Below are 21,433 nucleotides of genomic sequence, written 5' to 3' on the forward strand. Positions count from 1 at the left end.
TTGTTTCACTCTCCCACATTATTGATATCAACAACTCATGTGGCCATAATGAAAACTGGATTTCAATCAACTTCTTCTTCTTCTTCTTCTTATTGTATATGAGTCAGCATAAGAAGGTTAAAAAAGTTATTTGGTCAGGTTTTATAGCTTTTCCACACTTCATTTTTTTTTGCTTTATTAATTCCCACATGTGCTTGAATGTAATCTACTTTATTAAACACTTTTTTTTTTTTGGTATTAAGTAGGTTCGAAGAAAATCCCAAATTAATTATTCTTTTGTTTCTGTGTTTGTAGGAAAACAGGGAGAAGTATTTTCATCAGGTTCTTTTTTTTTCAACCTGTTTGTTTTGTTGTTAATTCAATATAAAAATATACTTTTCAGCCAACGAAACACCCACAAAGTCACATTGTTGTTTTTCAGCTCTGAACTTGAGTGCTGCTAAAATACCATCTGTTTAAATAAAATAGCCTGGGATTAAATACATGTGCGACCTGTCCACTGGCTTATCCTTAAAGACTCAGACCAGCGATGGCTTACAACAGTCTAGACCAGTGATGCTCAACTTACGGCCTTTGGGCCAAATGTGGCCAAAGATAGAGTGCCAAGTGGCCTGCCCTTTCCTAATTCTGTGGTTCTCAACTTTTCCTGTGTCAAGGGCATGGATGTATCATAAGGACGTCAAGGGCCCCTAAACTGATGCACAGGTCACACACCCCATTTGATAAGATTTAACTTAAGGGGCTTCCATCTGAAACAATTTGTGTTGTTAGCTTTGATTAAGACCAGACTTCTATAGTTGTCAACTACAGTTGAGGAGATAACTGTGGACAAAGTGAAATCTATGATCAGAGTGGACACTTTTATAATGAATTAAATTGTTCATTCTAGGACAAGGGTGTACCCGCACATGTACAACTAAATCAAAATGTAATGAATTGATTCACGTTGGCAATTTTTTATACTTTGAATGTAAATAAAGTGCCAGAGCAAATTTAAAAAACATCAAAAATAGTGTTTCTGAAAACCCTAAAAAGTGCCAGGAAGGATCCCCCTTGACCCCCTGAGAGAGATCGACGCTAAACCCCCAATGACCTCAAATCCTAAGCCCCTTTCACACTGCCTGTTCAAATCTGGAATATCACGCCATTATGCTGCCTCGCCGTTCTGTAAAAAAGGTACAATCGTGGTATGGAAGGACAGAGTTGTCTCGGTTTTGAGTCGGCAGGGGAGGTATTCACAGCGCTGAAATGGTGTCTCTATAAAAGGGACAGCTGTCACGACGGGACCATGGACAAGACAACTTTTGACAGCATGTTATGTTTGCAATGTACCAGGAGATTTAAAGAGCAGCTAACTTAAAAAAAGAAGAACAGCGTCTGTAAACATCTGTAAATTGGGAAATCAATTAGATCTGGAAGCTCATTGCCCTCTGAGCAGGGGACAAAATCAGCCACCATATGACAGAGAGGCTAAATGATTCTTAATGATATGTTTTGAAATTGGTATTGTTTAGAAAGCACTGGCGATGTGTACGCTATGTGTCACACTAGAATCTGACGCTGTTAAGAGTCACGCCCGTCACACCTCTTTCAAGATTCAAGATTCAGAAAACTTATTTGTCCATCACATTACATAAAATTTCCATCAGTTAGGGGCTCACACAACATAACAAAAAAAAAACGCATTCACACCCACGATACTCATAAAATCACACAACAGTTCCATAAATAAATAAAAATGTGCAAAGCTACATTTAAAAAGTAGTTATTTTGCCTTGTTTAAAAAGTATGTTGTGGTGGGAAAAAAAATAGAGTTCTTATAAGTTCCCCTTTTGGCCAAAGATACTCTGAAACATTTGGCCAAAGGGAATAGCTAAATGTCACACCTGTCACACCTCTTTTGTTTCTGCAATGCCGGCATGCTGTCTAAACTCACTCACTGGGGCAGAATGATGCTGCCATGTTTGGTTCTGTGTTAAAATGCAAAGACGGTGTAAAGAAGGGACTTACAGCAGCTCTATATCGCAATCTGTGGGGAAAAAGCCTCTAGAAACATCCAAGCGCACACCTGACCTGTTTGGGGCTGCTGCAGCTGGATTTCCCTCTGGGCAAAGATCAGTGACAACAGCAAATGCTGAGAGGTTGACACCTGTTATTTTGTAAAAGTGGTCCCTGTGCAAAGCAAGTTAGCGAGTGTCGCTGTTCTAGACTCGCTTGACTACATGTTTAAACATCTCATCGGTATCAACTTTTAAGGCCAATGGGCATGCAGTCAATAAAAGATACAATTTCCCATTTTCATATCACTTTGCCTTTTATCAAAAAAAACAAAACAAAAACAAACATTGACGTTGTCTACATCACAGACAAGAATCATCAATATTCTGTTTTAAACAATTTCGCCATGAACAGAATGAACCCCATGCCCATCCCTCCCCTGGAGCAAACTCCTCTATACACAGTATACTTTACATACCTATAGTTCCTGTTCAGTCTTTTTGCATTTTACATCATTATCAAAGTATCAATAGCTTTAAAATACATACAATGCTCTTTCCATTGTAATTATAATCGCTATCCTGATTGTACATACAGTATCATTTCCCACAGTTAGAGTCTTATAAGCAACTTATGTGCCTCGTTTTCAACACATTGTCACAAAATATTCTCGAGAGACGACACACGTCTCTGTGTTTCATTAAACTAAAACACTTGGCAGAATTCTGATGATTTGTAGATGAGAAGCATTTCCGTACAACTGCCATATGTCATGAGTATGGAAACACTGCAGAGCACCTCACGCTGGTAAAGAAGTTTCGAATGCACAATACTTTAAATGATATTTACCCAAATCCACAGCTTTTAACCACACGTCCCTCCTATCCTGAACCCTTCTCAGACTCTCCGAGGGGCTTTAGTACCAACTGTTGCGTCTGCCCGAATTTGAGATTATGAGGTACAGTCAGAGAATCTCGCTAATCCCCAATTAGAAGAGTTACACTGAAGAAATAACAAAGAGATTATAAAAGATCACTTCAACAAAAGAGTAACACAAGTTATAAAAGTGGAACTAGTCCATTTAGTTGTATGGATTTGTTGTACAAGAGTTTGGCAATAAAGTTTTCAGTGTTGAGCACAAACTGTTGGCAGTAGTGGGCTGTGCTCAATCAGTATACTTCAACTACATAGGATTAAAAACAGTGACTGATAAGTGCCTGACAAATTTGTAAAAACCCCAAATTAAACTTGGTGTCACACGTCTCAAGTGCGCGGAGATCACCGTACACATAAAACTTTGGCACAAGAAACACTTCCTCTGCAAAGGAAATGCAGACCAGGTGTCGCGCACATCTCCAACTGAATGTGTGGAAGACTTCCAGGAGCTGGTTTGAATTTCTATCTATGCACTGAGGTAACTCAAAAAATCTGATTACTGACCAGACACCACGGCCAGGCACTTGAGTGTCCTCTCAGATGTGAGTTGAGGGCTGGGTCAGAGTAAATATCAAAACCTTTTCACCTCCAGGATGAAAACACCTTTGATTTGTATTTCAGTGTGTCAGCGTGCAAGTGCAGTTAAAGATAGCTCAGATTTTTTAGAGGTGGGGTTGTATGAGGGGCTTATCCACAGTCAGTATATTATAAACAGTAGATGTCAGTTGGCACGCCCACAGTTTGGAGAAGCAGGCAGGAGTGTGACACAAAAGCCAAACAATATACTAGTGCGGAGGGGTCAGCAACAAAATGTTTGTATGCCATTTTAAAAAAAAAAGTCCCAATTAAAAAAAACAAAACAATATCAGTTCAAGTGTTCGCTCTATGTAGAATATTTTCACCTCTTTACCTTAATGTCAATGATTTCCTACTTGAAAATGAAGCCGTAACATTGCTTGCGTCAAAGCCAGACTCCATTGAGAAAAACAGTGATTTAACAACGCTAAACACAGGAGCTGCTGCTCTACCATTGCCTCAGAACAGTTTTTTTGTTTGTGTTACTGTGTGACTTTGACATTTAAAATGGTTAGTTCGGATTCAGTCATACAGTAACACAAACTAACTGACTAAGGCAGCGGTAGATCAGCAGCTTCTGTATTCAGCGAGCTAAAACTGCTGTTTTTGTCACTGGGGTTTGGTGGAGAGCATAAATGGAGACCTGAGGCTGTGAAGGACTTTCCCCTCTGAATGGGCTGTCTGACAGAAAAGTTAAGTAATTTGACCCTTTGAAACCTGAGAAAAGTAGTTTGATTTCTTTCAAAAACATGGAAAGTGGGCAGTGAGCAACATAAAACCAATTCCCCAAAAATAGCAAGAAATTAGTAACTGGTTACAAGAAAATTACTTGCAAATAAGAGAAAAATAAATTAATTTTAAAAAAGAAGAAAATAACCCCTCAAAAAAGTGAAAGTAAAGAAAATTTAAAAAATTTCTATGTATAATTTTCTGTCTGTAACATGATTTCAAACAAAGAATTGTATAATTATTATTTTTTTAGACATTCTTCTATAGTTTTTTTGTTTATTTTTCTACTACTTTTAACCCCTTTTAAAAAAACTATTTTTTTTGTTTTATTTCTTTGCAATTTATGCAACATTTCCTGCCAAGTTGGCTGTTGTCTGTTCCCCGACATTTCTGGAATAAATCACACCAATTTGCTCAGGTTTCAAAGGGTTAAACAGCTTGTGAAAGGTGTTTGAAGGCAGAACAAGATAACTGATGTTGAACCTGGTTTTAAATGGCTAAATACTTTCAGTATAACAGTTAAAGTGACATTGATTTTTTAGGTATCTAAAATACATTTGGTTGCTGCTCCATCCACAGTAGTACATTGTTAAGCTTCTGTGTCAGACTCCAGCCTGATTCTCCAAACTGGAGGCGTGGCAACAGACATCTACTATATGTAATACACTGACTATGGATAAATACCCCATACAACCCCACTTAAAAAAATCTGAATCATCCCTTTATGCATTTAATATCTGCCATAGGGTCAAAATTATTTGTTTAGGGAAATAAAAACTCAATCTAAATGTGGGAAAAGCTACCAGCATCAAAAATACATCAAGAAAGCCTTCTTCATTTTTACCCTGTATACACACAGCCAGAGCCCTACATTGCAAGAGTTTGGTCACTGCTATTTGTCTGGAATGGCAATACCATACCCAGCGGACAATTTTTAGTATACTTACACGCCCTGATTCAATGTCACTAATGTCACAACGTGGCCAAACTTTCCAGCAGCGGCTCTGGATACAGTACGCAACCAGTCATAAACTATAAGTCACACTACCTTAAGAAAAGCACTGCTTTTAAAAAAAGTTTGACTCCATTTAAATTGTAACAACTTATTTTTTGGCCCAGTGGCTGTCCACAAGAATCAGCTTTATCACTGATTTTGCATGTCTACTCTTTGCAAATTCTCTTCAAGGTAGACTTTTTGAATTGTTGTCAGACTTTTTTGGCGATTGGTTCGACAGCAGCAGAATGTCATGAATGAAATACATGAGATGAGCGTGTGCAGGAATGGCACTATCTCATAGTTTCCAACCAAGTCCTGCGTTTGAGAGACAAAGAGAGAAAAGTAGTACTATTCACACCCTCTGGGAACTGAATCCACGTCCAGATAATCCACATCCAAATAAATAAGAGCAACACACAAGCATGTAAATGCTGTTATAGTCCAGATCACAACAGGCTGCTCTGAGAAGTTCAGATCCTTTCATGATTGTTTTAGGGTTCAAAATACAATGCAGGGAAGTAGCATAAAATTTATTTTTCCTTCTAATACTGAGTAAGAGCTTGTTTTATCAGGGGACAACTTTATATACAAGACAGTGTCAACTGTATTCATTTCTTCTTGTAAAAACAGGGAAAGTCATTAAAAATACAATTTGACATAACAATCTATACAATGTAGAATCCTCATGTACAAGAAGTAGATGTTAATTTGATTTTTCTGCAAGTTACTTGCTGCACAGTGTCCACTAGGGCTGTCAGCTTTTACACTGAACAAGAGGCTGGTGGGTAGTGGACAACAGTAAACAAAAAAAAGGACAGTAGGGCCTGAAGTGGATGTGTCCCAGGGTGTGAAACTACTGAAAGAAAGAGATGGTCTCTTTTTTTGCGTCTTTTTTGGCCAAACCTCAGCTTGACGAAGCCAAACAAAAGAGCGAGGGAGTGCTTACATTGTGGCTGAAGTGTTAGGCACTGCAAAAAAATAAAATGAGTTTTTTTTTTTCATGTTTCTGATAAAACACAGTAAGGCAATTTGATTATGGCTGACTGATAGCAATAATATAAGTGTCTGGTCTGTCGTCTGTAAAGTTCAGCAAATTCTCAATTTAGACTCAGGAGAGAAACAACACTTAGTTTTTTCCATTTTCACCACCCATTTTCAGATTACCTGTGTAAAAACAGCTACAATCAAAAATGAGGCACTTTATAAAAGAGTATATAGATATCTAGGCTATATAGTATTAATCATTATATGTATACTGTATATTTTATATACCATTGTAATGTGTCACTTTATATTATAATTGTGTTAACTGTTATGCAAATGAAGAAAACAGACTACAGTATGTACTATAGTTTCTGTCGTTCTACTTGTATACTGTAGTATATACTATAGTATAATATACAGTTAGAATAGAAAAGCTCAGTTGCCAAAAAAAGTATTTGCACTTTGACTTTGTTCACTTTTTTGTGCTACACAACATTTCAGAATGCATTAACGCGAGGTCTTATTAGGTCATAATGAACTATAAGTGCTAAATAGTTTTATACTGTCATTTATACAGTTTTCATAAATATAATCATTTGTATTTCAGTCTCATTTGTATCCTATAATCCTATTAACAAATATGTATGGCTTTCTATGAGGGCTGTACAAAAATTATTTGGTGGGTTGGGCGTGGAGGACAGGTGTTGAAGAAGGGACCTTGCACCGCATTTAGCAAAAAAAACTTGATGTGTGTAGTATGAAATAACCTGGATTTTCCAAATGATTGGGACCAAAGAGTAAGCAAACTAGAAACTTACAACGGCCGAGTGGTGAATTTACAGCGGCCAAGTGACTGAATTACAGCAGTGGGGTAGCTAACTTATGGCAGCTGAGCAGCTAATTCACAGCAGCTGAGCAGCTTACGTACTGCTTCCAAACAACTAACTTATGGAAGCTGAGAGGCTAACTTATGGTGGCCGAGTGACAAGCATTTGACCGCTGAATGGCTAATTGACAGCAGCCAAACAGCTAACTTAAAGCTGCTGAGTGGGTTAACTTATGACGACTGAGCAGCTAACGTACAGCTAGCTCACGGTGGCCGAACAGCTAACTTACAGCAGCCACAAAGCTAACTTAAGGTGGCCAAGCAGCTAATTTACAGCAGCTGAGCAGCTAATTTACTGCTGCCAAACGGCTAACTTACAGCTGCCGAGCAACTATCTTACAACAGCCAAGCGTCTAACTTCTGGCGGCTGAGTGACCAATTTACAATGGCCAAGTGACTAACTTACAATGGCACAATGGCTATCTTACAGTGGCCAAGCTGCTAACTTATGGCAGCCATGCAGCTGACTTACACGGCCAAGTGGCTAACCTCAGCCAGCTGAGCAGCTACATTCCAGTTTAGCCCTCTGCTAACAGTTTGGGTTAAAATGATCAAATCATGTGGCCCTTCTTGACTTTGAAATGCTATCGGATTGAAATGTGCTTTATAAATAAAATTGGATTGGACAGAATGTATCATATCCCAGTTGTAAACAAGTAATTTTGCAGGGTTATGATGCGCAAAAAGTGTATCCACTGATTTAAAGAGGTCTCTATCACAATGTAAGTTTACCATAAAAAATTTGGACTTTGTAATACCACATTTGGCTACTATGTAAAACTGGCTTCAAGCCAGGCCCACTTCCTGGGGTTTGGGGTTAAAGGGGGCCAGAGAAGGAGGAGGGTTTTATATATACATATATATATATATGTTTTTTGTTGTTTTTTTTTTTCATTTTAATTGATTTTTAGTTAGTATTTATTTTTTCTTTCTCTTCTGCAAGGGTGGGCAGGGGAGCGTCTTTTATTTTTTTTCTCATCCCAGTCATTTCAAAACTACTCAGCTTCTCTCACTAACAAGTCTGTCATCAGGTCTTTCAAGACATTTACATACATACAATCTAATTATTGTCTCTACTGCATGTTTGAAGCCAATTTGATTAAGCTGTTTGCATGCACAGCGGAAGAATGTTATGTTAATTTGGCCATTTTTCTGCAATGCTGTGTACTGTGATCACTGAATAAATGCACTGTTGTTTATCTATGCACCTGCATTTTTTCAACAGGATATCGGTACAATCCACAATTTCCCTAAACTGCTGTCATGTTGTGACACAAATACAGCATATGTGATTCCAATGTTGTTGTTTTTTGTTATCTGCAGTTACTTAAGGTTTAATGTGTAAATACTGTTTCTAGTATTCTGGGATTAAAAAAAACAACATTTTTGCTTAATTCAAAACTACAACATGGTGAAGAAATAATTTTTAAAAAGGACTTTGTTTGCATGCTGGGCTGACAGGTGATCACTTTCCCATCAAACCACTCTGATGCACTGACTGGACTTTCATTCTGGCCCCAATTGAGAATCAGCTACAGGATGTGACAGGACATGTTTGGTTTGTGCATAATGAAAGCTGGGGCTGTATAAACATGTACCCAGTGAGTGCACAGCTAAAGCTTTACGGATAACGTTCAGTTCTGTGTGGAAAAACACAGAGTAACAATTTGACAATTTTGAAAGGACAAAAAGAAAGCCATTTTTCTAATCGCTCAGCTGCAAAATAAAGATCAACTCTGAGCACAAGTGCAACAATGTGATGTTGACTGCAACGTGAAAATGAAATCGCAATCATATATTACACTTCTGTGGATTTCATAAAGGTTGCATAAGATGTGTGGGATTTTCACACAACTGTTTTCTTCTTGTGTGAAAAACTGACAGAAAACATAAATATATATCTAAATTTCATTTTTCTAACTCCATAAACTGTACTTAATTATACCTCAGAAATTAAACATTTTGAAGTCTGTGTGTAGCACAAGAAAAGTGGTCAATAAGCATAAACAATTTGTTGAGCAACTGCATATAATAAATTAAATATGTGTACAGTGACAGCGTGTATGAGTGTATGAAACCTCTGCCAGGCTGTATTTCCTTCTTATTTTGAATAAAAAACACATCTGATGATCATTTAACTTAAAATGACAGAGGATGATAAATGGAAACATAAACCTTGAGGATTGAAGTTTGGGACCCATAAACAGCTGAGACTGAGTCAGCTGCCACTTTGAGCTTTGATTTCCGACAGTTTAATAAATTGGCTCATGCATCAGTCACATTGTGTTTTATATTAAGATGCACAGATGGACTTTTTTGTTTTTGTCAAAATGTTCGCCTGAGAACTCTCACACAATTATATATCAAATTTTCTTTCAGTTAAATGATGATCAAATGTCTTTTTTTTGTTCAAAACAAGGAAAAAGCAAAACCTTTTTCTTTACCCTGCAAGTGTGTGTTTGTGTGTGTGTGTGTGTGTGAGTGTTTGGCACACGTTTGGTTGACAGAAAACAGCCGACGGGATGGGGATGGGTTTTCCAGGGTTTTCAGTGTTCAGACTCCAGTGTACAGTTCTGTTGTGGCAACAGGCTGTCCTCTCACAGACTGAGTGTGGAGCTGTCACACCGGCGTCACGCTCGCATCCAAGATGGAGATCAACAATCTGGAAGAAAAAGAACAAAAAGCAGAAGGATTTAGAAATCACACAAAACTTTTTTTTTCAACTGGTTACATTCATTTGTGTTTAATCTATTATTACAGTTCACATAATAATTCAGAGCAAATCTAATTTAAGTCTCCACACTGAAGGTGCTGGAGAAGGTAAGGCAATTTAGACTAGATTATATATATATTCTCTGAAGCATATTGCTTTTGAGCTCCTGCTGGCTGCTTGGGTAAATATCACATGGCGCGTGATATCTTTCAAAAGGGATTTTCTCTTTGGAGTCTCACGCACACTGTTGCAGATGTCAATATTATGTGTCTTTGCGCCAGACTTATCAGTTCCAGGGATTTCTAACTGTTTCTTCTATCTAATGAGCCACCTCGACAAACATTCCTCTCGTTTCTGATCATGTCAGCAAAATAAAAGTCAGAGGCAGCAAGTAAACATCTGGGCTTATGGTTATCAGCTTGGAATCAAATGATTTTTTTTTCTGTCTCTGTCAAAGTCTACAGGAGAGAAGACTGTGTCTATAAAATGACATAATTAAATAGTAGTTTGTACTTTAAGAGAAGCTCAGCCATAAGTGCTGATAAATCAACCTGTGGGTTTGAGTTGCTTCATCAGTCCAACCACTTGCTCCAACCACTTTCAGAGTCAAACCTCAGCACTGTGTTAGTGTTTACACTGCTGTGTAAAAAAGGTCAGCTGTAGGGGCGAAATACTCTGCATTGTGTGTCACTGTAATTGAATTCTGTGTTTTTCAGTGCAGATATCCATTACTGGGTCATGCTTCAATTGTGGCCCATTTTGGTCTGAAAACTTTAGAAATATGAATTTAGATAAATGCAATTTTACAATATTTTCACTCATGTAACACTGGCATTAATATATCTGTTACCATGTAACTTTTCATCACAATAAACACAGTGATGGAAATAACTGTTGTGGAAATTACATTTTGTCACATTAAAAAAAGGGCTAGATATCTAATCTAACTTTAGCATTAATTACACAAAACACATAATATAATATGTTGTTTTTCTTGTCATTTGTACATTCAAAGGAAATATGAGCTGTTTGAAATGTGCACGAGGAATGAGACCTAAAACCCAGAAATGGGTCATCATTTTGCACTCCATGTTCCCTCATCTGGAAGTCAATGGGTAATTTGAATGGGTTTTTGTTAGATGCCTGAAATAAGGTTTTTGTTTAACACAAGTAAAAGAGACTTTCACAATTTCATTAATGTGTCATTTGTACTTGAAATTAATATTAGATAAATATTACATTTAATACTAAATATCCAAAATCTAGCTCTAATACAAATAAAATATACTACCTATTATATATAATATATATTTTTATAGAGTAAGAAGAATAATTGAGCTATGATTTAATTTTTTTCCCATTTTCATGTCAGGTAAGTTTGACAAAAATCTATATTTTTTAATTGATTTTTTATTTCTGACAGGGACACAAAAGTCACGTTAGTATTACAACTGCATACTGTTTTAAAGACTAAAAAAAATGCAGGCACAGTGGTTCATATTTGTAGTGTATGGCACTCATCAGTGTTAGAGAACATGTGTTAGCTGCAGTGTTGGTTACTAATAAGCACTCATATTACTGTAAGTGGATCAAATAAAGATAATTAACTTTTTCCAAACATCCGAGAGCCCGGAGGATATAAGTTACATCACTGAAACAGACTCCGCATCTTGCTCAGAAAATAAACTGCGTCAGCAGAGTACAAACACTCTGCTCGTAATGCACATGTGACAATGAAGTAATTAAATTAAAACATGGGGCACAAACACACATCTTAATCTAATTCTGGTATATTAATAAACATTTTTATTTGAGATGTCTAATTCAAATGTAATTAAAACAGGTGGGGTAATATGATATTTGCAAAATTATATCAGTGTAGCAAAGCCTGTTTATTTGGGGTTTTCATATGCAGCAGAACAGCCAGCACCCTCCGCACATACCGGCGTCATATATTTAGTTCCATTATTAGAATATGGCGGCTGTTAATGAAAACTCACTGTTTGCAGCTTATGGAAGGGGAGGCACATCCAATCATTAATCGCAGTGTGAAAAATTACATGAAAAAGTCATTTACAGAATATTAACAGGGCCTTCTTTTCCTTGGTATGCATGTTAAATGCATAAATAAACTCTTTGCAATCTAAATAATTAGGCAATTATTATGATTATACATGCACACATAGAGACTGGATAGCATTGGATAAATCAATCATGCAAATGCCGTGGCTGCTCCGAATAAATACGCTGCACAAGTTGTTTGTTCCATTTAGTCCTCTGATTAGTATTTATATTTACCTGCACATGCTAACACACTGCCTCCTGCAGCTTTTATTTCCTCATATGTAAAAGCAATGCATCGCTAAGCATTCATCCATTAAAAATGTACTTTAACCATTAAATAATCGCCAAGTGTGCAGCGTGAGGGAAACCTGAGAGCAGCCATGTGAAATCCTGCAGCCTATAACACCCCCACACATAAACATAAACACCTGGCCCGTGTTCTCTCCCCTCTACCTCCGTTTATGTGAAATGGCTCATTACCAGCAGACAAATCAATTGGCTTTGCTCTCTGAACACCCACTTGTGATAATAAGAGACTCTACAGACATCCCACGGCCTGGAAACACAGTGCTGCCCTCCAGCTCGAAGCAAAGGTACACATCAGGAAAGGATAAAAGGGGAGGAGTGCTGTCTGTGGATTATGCATATCACATAAAACGCTCACATCCAGCCAGACAAACATTGCCACAAATTATGACTTTTTTTTCCCCTTTCACCTATTTTCAAAATCTGTTTTCAAAATAAATTTAAAAAATAAAATAAAAAATAAACAGTTAGGGCTGCAACTAACATTTAACTTTTTTCGATGTTTCTATTTATAAAATGCCCATCACATTTTTTCTTTTTCAATTTAATTAAATCCAGTTCAGGGAGGCTTTATTGGCATGACAAAGGTGAAACAGTATTGCCAAAGCACATTTTAACAATTGCTTTCCGCAGGGAACAGTATAGAACAAGAACAACAACTTCAAGCAATATTTTCAATAATTAATTATTATTAATAAATCAATTAAATAAATATTAAAATATTTTTAAAAAAGACAGCTTGTTTAATTGGAACAACAGCCAATAACTCAAACACATTCTGTTTATCATCATAAAGGACTAAGAAAAGCAGCAAATTTTGCTAATGGAAAGTTAGAATCAGTAATTTAAAAAAAAAAAAAAAGTTTTATCAGATAAATTTTCTGTTGATCGATTAACTTCTAAATTAAGCACTTTTTACAAGAAACTTACCAAAACAGGTGGCCAAAAAGTTTGCTAAAAATTATAATTATTTTGAGTCTATATTTTTTTCCCCACCACACCCTTTTTGTGTTTACTAATTTTGTGCTGATTTTCTTTAATATCATGGGAAAACTCCTACCAAGTTGGTCTCTGCCTTTTTTCTCATGTTTTTTATTTCAAATAAATCAAACCATTTTGCTCTGGTTTGAAAGGGTTAAGGCATCTGAATGCAGCACAATTAAAAACTGATGTGTATCCAGGTTTAAAAGGGTTAAAAAATATATATTATTAAGATGAGGTGTGTTTGCAGTCTAGGTAGCACTTACCTTGACCATCCTTTCTACTGTTCTGGTGTGCTCTCAGTTCTTCTGATTTATAGAAATCAATACTGGCGTAAGTGTTGAGGGTGGAGCCGGTGCTGCTGCCCATCGCACTTCCTCCGATATTGTAGGCGGCGGAGGTGCGCTCCACTCCGGCTTGAGGGCTCTCCTTAACAGCCAGGTCAAGGTCGATATAGTTAAGGCCTTGTTCAGCAGATGAGGTGGAGGCTTGTGGTGGAGGTGTGGCGGATAAACTCGCTGCCTGCCTGTTTTCCCACAGCGAGCAATCCAAACCATGCCGATGGCTCGCTGCCTGGCTGCCCTCCGGGAAGATGGAGGTAGAAGAGGATGTGTGGCGCGGTAGGGACGGAGGTGAGTTAAATGTCTCTGAACGGTGGCTCGGCCGTCCCTGCAGGTCTCCCCGTACCGATCTGCTGCTCCGCTCAGGAGACTTGAAGGACTTAACCGGGGAAAAGCCCAAGCCTGTCTCCTGCTCCATGGATAACGGCTGACCAGAGTGGATGGCAGGTCGTGCTGAAATGCTGGGATCTGAACCTTTGCTGTCCATAAAGGGAGCAGAAGCGTCTGTTGGCATTGCCGCCACCTTTACTTTCGTTCTGTACCCAGCGTTGCCCTCTGCTGCCAAAGGGGAGGATGTGCTGTGTTCATGTCGGGTTTTGGGGGCAACAGCTGGTGGGCCCTGTGGGGTGCTGAACGTGGATCTAACAGGAGTCAGGGGCATTGAGGACTTCCCTAAATCCATGCTGACGTATTCTGCGGAGGTGGACAACGGAGCGGAGAAGCTGCGGGGAAGGTTAGCAGGATTATCATGGCAGAGAAGCGGTTGATTCACAGGCCGGAGGGTTCCGTGGATCACAGGTTGTCCGCGTTCAGACCTCAAACGTCGTCCTCCGCCATCGTCCTCCTTGAACACAATACTGACATACTCACCGACGTTTTGAGACACTGACGGCAGCAGATTCTCCTTCACCCTGGGCAGCGTGTTCGCTTTCGTAATGTCCGAAGACACACTGAGGGGACGACCCCTCCTTTGTTGCTTCGGACTCTTACTACTTGATCCACGTTTTTGATGATGACGCCCATCTTTTGTGCCCGCAAACTTATACTCTCCTCCAGTTCTTAATAAACTTAACCCTCTCCCTGCCGATACGGACTTGTCTTCCAGGCTCTCGCTGCTTGCTGAGCTGGAGGAAAAGGAAGAGGAAGACATGGAAAGCTGACAGCCTCCTGCAGAGCCCGCTGCAATTTTGTTTCTCTTGCTGTATCCCACTCCCCCTCCCCTTCCAGCACCATCAAGCCCACTGCTGTCCTTTTTTCCTTCCCCTTTGTTCAAATCTTCCTCGAAGCGAGTGTAGAGCGTATGCTGATAGGCTCTCGGCAGAGAGAAGTAGGAATTGAACATTTTTGGTTGCAGTTGGTGCTGTTCGGGGTGGGAAGGCGGTGTGCTGCAGGCGGAGCGGCTGCACACAGGTGAGATGTTCATGTAGTCACTGGCAGCCCGGCTCTCCATGCTGGCCCTGCTATCCCACATGCCCAGTCCGTGTAGGTCTGTGGCGCTGCTGCTGTTGGGAGACATGACCATGTAGCCCTCTGTGCTGGGCTGGCGCATGTGTTGAGGGGGAGACACGCTGTTGTTGGGGGTCATGGCCATATACTCATCATCTGCCCCAGGTTTAGCACTGGTGTCAGACATACCTATCGAGAGAGAGAGTGAAACTGGGGGAGACGTCACTCCAGGCAACATGGACATATAGCCACTATCCACAGCTGCTCCACCTTCCACTTCCTGCCTGCTTTTGTCAGCCCTCTTACGATTTTTCCCTGCATCAAGCTGCCCACCACCAACAGCCAGACCCCCTGAGCCGTGGTGCAAATCAGCTCTGTCTCTGTTTGCACTCTGCGACATGATGGCATATTCTTCATCATCTTCGTCATCTTCATCTTTTCTGTGTGGGGTCAGGCGTTCATGGGCTGCCAAAGGCAGAGAAGCCCTCTTACTCAGTAGCCTGCGTTCTGCCTCAGATTCTCGACTGGAGGAGCGCCGCAAAATACGTCGGCCTTTTGAGCGATGATGGGAACCAAGGAGACCCTCCCGCTGTCCCATCACTATATAGCTCGAGGAGCCTTCTCCGTGTACGTGATGTCCAGGTACAAGCAGAGAGTGCTCCCCAGGACTGGAGCCGTATTCGTCTGAGGAGCCATAGTCGCTCGGCGAACCTGAAACAGAAACTCTCTGAGAAACACGAGGGTAGGAGCAGATCGTCATGCCTCCCACTGCTGCCCCCACTAGGCCGCACTCAGAGCCATGACCAGAGCTGGAGGATAAACTCGGCGCAGGAGAAGGAGCAGGGTTAGGTGTGTAACGTGCAAGGCTGAGGGTAATCTTAGCAGGAGTTGGGGCCCTGGTGGGCTTGGGTCTCAGCGTTGGCGTAGTCGAGCAGGAACCGTTAAGACTCGGGCTGGAGCTGGCCCATGTCCCTTTGGCACTTGCCCCGCCCTCCTCCGACCTAGCCCCGATGCTGGCGGTCCGTGCCCTTGGGAACCCGTGGCGTGACGTGGGTGAAGTGCTTGTGCTGCTGCCACCTGTTCCAGGCGTCTCCGTGCGGGCTCGTCTGGAGAACCCCACCTGACTCGGCGGCAGATTCGGATGATGCCGACGGCTTGGGACGCTGATTGGGTTCGAAGCGGTGCCGCCTCCACATGATGTACCCACAGACTGAGATTTGCTGCGCTGACGGAACTCCTCACTCAGGGCCTTCATGGCCTCCAGCAGGGTCTCATGCATGTTCTGAGCCACCACGGAGTCATCCACCTGCATCCAGAACTCTCCGGGGCCGGTAATCGCCGAGCGACCCACCTCGATGAAGAAAAAATTCTCTGAATGGCCACACCTGCGAACATTCATCAGCTGCAACACCACAGCTGCCACGTCAGAGTTGAGTTTGACAAAGTTGACAGTCTTGTCAGTTAGGCACAGCCGGTAGATGCCCACTAGGTTCCTGGCGTGTCCGAGACCTTTAGGCCAAACCTTGACCTGCCATACTTCCTTGAAGGTTGGAATAGGAGACGGAGAGCTACACTCTCCACTACTGCCATAGTCCTCAGGAGTCTTACCTGGAAAAACAATGAAGAATAGATGAACAGTTAAGGCACTTAATCACTAGAGAAATATTATTAATACACCTACATTTTCAAAAAGCGGATGACCTGTTGAAATATTGATCACAGCCAAAAAATGACAAACCAGTGCAGATGACATTAATAAATAATATCTATCATTACTAAACATGCAAGAATCTCTACTGTGTCTGCCAAGCAACAGTGCTGCAGCTAATTAATTAATTATTTAAGTCTTTTGTGGTAACATCTACTGAAAAGCAGCATGCTCCATTGAGCAATAGTGCATCATAGCTCAGTTCATTGCACATCACATGACAAATTACCGACAGGGGCGTAGCAGCAAATTCTGGGCCCACTGCACACACAGTCTCAGTGGGATCCCTGCTCCTCCTATTTTGATCCATGTCTCTCTTTTATAGTTTTTGGATTTTTTTTTAAGTTTGCTTTCTTTCCCTTACCTTTCTTTCTTTCCAATTTTGGATCCCCAATTTCTGTTTGCGGGAGGGGGCACGACAGTGTATGTTGTGCACCAGCAGCATAAGTAATCACTCATTCGGCTCTAACTGCATTTAGAGACAAATCCGAGTGCAGGGGTGGACTGAAGAATTTTGCGCCACAGAGAGCTTCCATAACTTTTTTTAATACAAAGTTTGGTCTTTCAACCAATTTATTCAGCCAATTTTAATTTAGTGTTGACACTTTTTACTTAGAAATAAAAAATTGCAAAGCAGGGTTTCCCATACATTCATCTATTTGTAGCAGGCCGCCACAACTACATTATCCACTGCCACAAAAAAGATTTTTGGAGCTGGACTGTTGATTAGGAGCGCACGTGGGGCAGAGATGGCACAGCAGAACATCAGGCACATTTAAAGTGAAACTTAACACCCTTGTCCACCCAGTGAGTGACAAACTGCCATGGAGGAAAAAGTAAGTCATGAAGTCATGGACCCACAAAAACATTGCATATTAGAGTGAGGATACAGCACAATATTGTTACATGATCGTTATTTTTTTGACAACAATTTAACTATATATAGGGGTAGGATTAAATAGATTTATACTTCTTCCGACTCCTATTCACACATGTAAACTAGGGTAATTTTGGATGGTATTATTGTCTTTTTTCTTGTTGTTATTCATATTTTTAACATTTTTTTTTTTTTGCAAACAAAAAGGTAATCAGTCCCACTTGTCCCCCCACTACGACTACAACGCCCCCATGCATGCAGCAGTATAATCCTGCTTGTTTTTGTCTTGCCAAGCAAGTCTGTTTTCTTCACTGAACAACTAATCACTAGTGTTCTCCTATCCTCAAGAAAAATAATGATCACCACTTGATTAACCAGATATTTTAATGTATTTCAATCTCCTTCTCAATATGCAAATTAACCCTTTAAAACCTGGACTGACATCAGTTTTCCTGTGCTGCGTTCAGACAGCTATCACTAGCATTTAAACCTTAGAAAACTGAGAAAAATTGATTTGATTTATTTTGTAAACATGGGGGAAAAATAATGAGTAACTCTGCAAAAAATGTCCTGCAATTTGCAAAAGATGTAAACGGTGACAGGGAAATAACCTAAATTATAATAAAAGTAAAATAAAATAAAGCTATGGTGAGATTTTAGATATCAAATAAAGGGGAAATGTCCAAAAAACTGCATGTATTATTTTTTAAATGATATCATTAAAATTAGTTACAGAAAAAAAGGTACTGTAATTTACTTCCTCTTTTTTGTATTATTATTTTCAGGTGATTTTTTGTAAACATTTTTACCAATTTCTTTCTAATTTTGGGGCCATTTCTTGTTAAGTTGCTCATCACCTTCTTCCCATGTTTTTGAATTCAAGCCACTTTGCTCAGTTTCAAAGGCTTAAAGAGGCAAATAGTCAAATTCTAATTAAATAAGGAGCAATGCTGTATTCTGGCTGTCCCTGAGACATAATCTCTACAAAATGGGGGTCTGTTCTCTATTCAGGGTTCCACATCATGACAAAATTAAAACCGGGCAAGCCCATCAGTCTCAAATGCAAAGGATAACAGGGAGGGTGGGTGGTGGTGGTGCTCGGCTCCAGCATAAGGATAACAACGTAAACACGAGGATAACCAACAGAAACACATTTTCCAGTGAGAGCGCACTGACGATGCCATCTCCTCCCTACCAGCAGCACCGTGTAACACAAATGTAGGTTAGGCGAGCGGCAGTCAGAGCTGTGCAGAAAAACAAAAACACAGGCTCCAGCGGAGTGCACCACGATAGGCTACTACTATATGATGCATCCCTTGGATGGTTGCTATATGCCCACTGCGCCATGCAAAAATACACCGTCGTATAAAAACGGGCTGCTTTTAGTCACTACAAGCGATCATCTACATATCATTGCACGAATATGATATTAAATGCATCAGATTATATTTTGCTGACAGAAAAACGATGCAGGTTATCACTGTATTAACGCTTATTGAGATTGTGCAGCACAAACACAGCACATGCCGCCCATAGCGTGTTCACTCGGATCCACCTGCCTCTTGCTTAAAAACACACCGTCCAAATAGCGCAACTTGGACTCATTTATTCTAATGAATTCACTAAGCTAGAGCTGCAGCAAAAATATAAAAACAATCGGAGCCAGTGATATGCAATGAACAATCAGGAATGGCCGAGCCAAATAGTGTATGGAGAACAAACAGCCTAGGGCAGGATAGGCCTGATGCAGAAACAGACAGGAGAAATCACATCACACTTTTCATATCTTACAGTTGCACTGGAGGTCCAGCATTGCCTGGTACCACTCGTTTTGGACCTCCTCGCTGTCTGCAGCGATGGCAAAGCTCTCGCTGCGGGTATAAAGGACTATCATGTGCTTGTTCTTGGAATCTGCCCGCTTGTTGATGTTGAAGCAAGTCTCCAGGTTCAGGACTTTTTTGGGCACAGGTGATTTACTGCGGAATTTCTTCTCGTTCTCGTAATACTCAAGTCGAGCAGGACCATGCTCCGAGGCCGCCCTCAGCACGAAGAACCGCCGGTGCATTGATTTATGCTTGCGGAGATAGCCGCTTTTCTGCACATCTTCATAGTTCTGCGGCTCGGCTGCTTGGTTCTCCATGGCCAAGACAGGGGGGCGAAATATTACAAGACAATAATCTCAGGGGGAAAAATCCATGCGTACTCCTCATTAATCCATTGCAACTACATCCCTCGTCCTCCCCGCGTCCACATTTAAGCGTCCAGCATGTGTGCGACGGCTCAGGATGGGAAAATCAGCCAAAGCATGTTTTGGATCTGGTCTCATACTGTGAATCCAGCAGCTGCAGGAGGATCCGCGCACCGAGCACAGCAGCGTCCGCCGCGGCTCGTCCTGCAGCCCAGCCCAGCGCTGCCCGATCAGCTCCGACCACGGTGCAGTTCAGCTGCTTAAGGACATCTCCTCCACCTGTCTGAGGTTGCCCACAGTCTGTAGATCCCCACCACTATCAAGCTGGATGGGATAAAAACACAACTTCCGGTGATGGTTTTCAAAATAAAACCATTATTGAATTAAAGGGCCTGCCATCTGTCTGCTTATCTTCTATTCCTGTAGTTTGTCATCAGTTACTGATCAATGACAGGGGTCAACATGGCGAGCAAGACAAACACCACACAGGCTCAGGCAAAGTATAGCAGTTTTGTGAGGTTTGTCCAGTGACTCCTGAAGTTGGACATGAGAGGAGAAATTTAAAACTACCTCATCTAGGGACTGGACACTATTTATCAGAGGGGAATGGCTGGGGTGTGATGTAGTTTTTTTTTTGTTTGTTTTTTTTTAATCTTGACCCTAAAATATTTTTCCTTGCGCCTCAAGGCTGGGGAAAAATGCATGACCCTCCCTCCACTTTAAGTAATTATATATATATTTTTTATATTAGTGTCACTTGCAGATAGTATTGGAGACAGTGCAATGAGCAAACAGCACTTAGAGTCAGCTTTATCGCCTAAACAAACAGCTGATTTCTTATGCAAAATTCTCCTTTAACAAGATTTGGAAGAGCCACTGTGAATTTGAAAATTCAATGATAAATTCAGTTTTTCTGGCTTTTATAGATGATTAGATTTGGGCGATTTTAAAAGAAAACACCCCAGTGGGATTTGGGATCCAGGGGGTATTTAAAATTTGACATGCCACCCCTGTTTTGCACCTACCCTTCCCCCTCATAAATAACAAACTGTCCCTAACGGTGGAAAGTTGTTTCTGTGTCTCACCTCAAATCGGACCCACGATCACCTATTAAATCGATCATTTAAGAGCACTTTGAATCAAAAACTGTGGATATCATGGCCATTTTAGGAAGGAAAAGTGCACAAACTGTGACTTTGTTTGACTATTTGTTAAGTTTATTTATAATTATGATTAAATTTTGCTAATGATGTTTGGGTCGCAGTGCATGGATGCCTGTCATAGCATAGATTTTTTTTCTCTTTATTATCCTATATTATTGTTTTCTTGATTATTTATCATTATTACTACATCCCTGTCTAAATTGAGTTTCTCTAAAGGTTAGCAACACTGTAGTAAAAGCATAATTTATGTCACTTTCCTAGTGGACAGTGCTCAAAAAAAGATAACCCAGTCATAATAATAAGTTTGCTACAATTGACTCTCTATAAAGGACACACTTAAGTTCTGAAACATGTCACACACACTCTGCAGCATTTCGTTGGTTTCTCATTTGTTGTAAGAACAGCACAGTTAAGCCCTTCACTTGCATGAATTGCTCACTCAGTGAAAACCTAATTTAATAGTCCTAATTGTGGCTTCTTATCGACCACAGATTTACAAGGTTTCATTCAATAAATCACTTGAGCATTAATGTGTTTTGT

At 40.3% G+C, this 21,433-nt stretch overlaps 1 protein-coding gene across 1 annotated transcript; it reads right to left on the reverse strand.

The window, feature by feature from the left end:
* Positions 1–2,299: 2,299 nt before the first annotated feature.
* LOC121952980 (insulin receptor substrate 1-B) lies at positions 2,300–20,048 on the reverse strand. Its single transcript, XM_042499874.2, has 3 exons — positions 19,334–20,048; positions 13,437–16,565; positions 2,300–9,768 (listed from the first exon to the last, which is right to left on the reverse strand). The coding sequence occupies exons 1-3, from the start codon at positions 19,680–19,682 to the stop codon at positions 9,761–9,763; spliced, it is 3,486 nt and encodes a 1,161-aa protein (XP_042355808.2). The 5' UTR covers positions 19,683–20,048; the 3' UTR covers positions 2,300–9,760.
* Between the last annotated feature and the right edge of the window lie 1,385 nt (positions 20,049–21,433).

The sequence above is a fragment of the Plectropomus leopardus genome, chromosome 15, assembly GCF_026936395.1.
Source record: "Plectropomus leopardus strain MGB_pleo_1.0 chromosome 15, ASM2693639v1, whole genome shotgun sequence".
Classification (NCBI taxonomy): Eukaryota; Metazoa; Chordata; class Actinopteri; order Perciformes; family Serranidae; genus Plectropomus; species Plectropomus leopardus.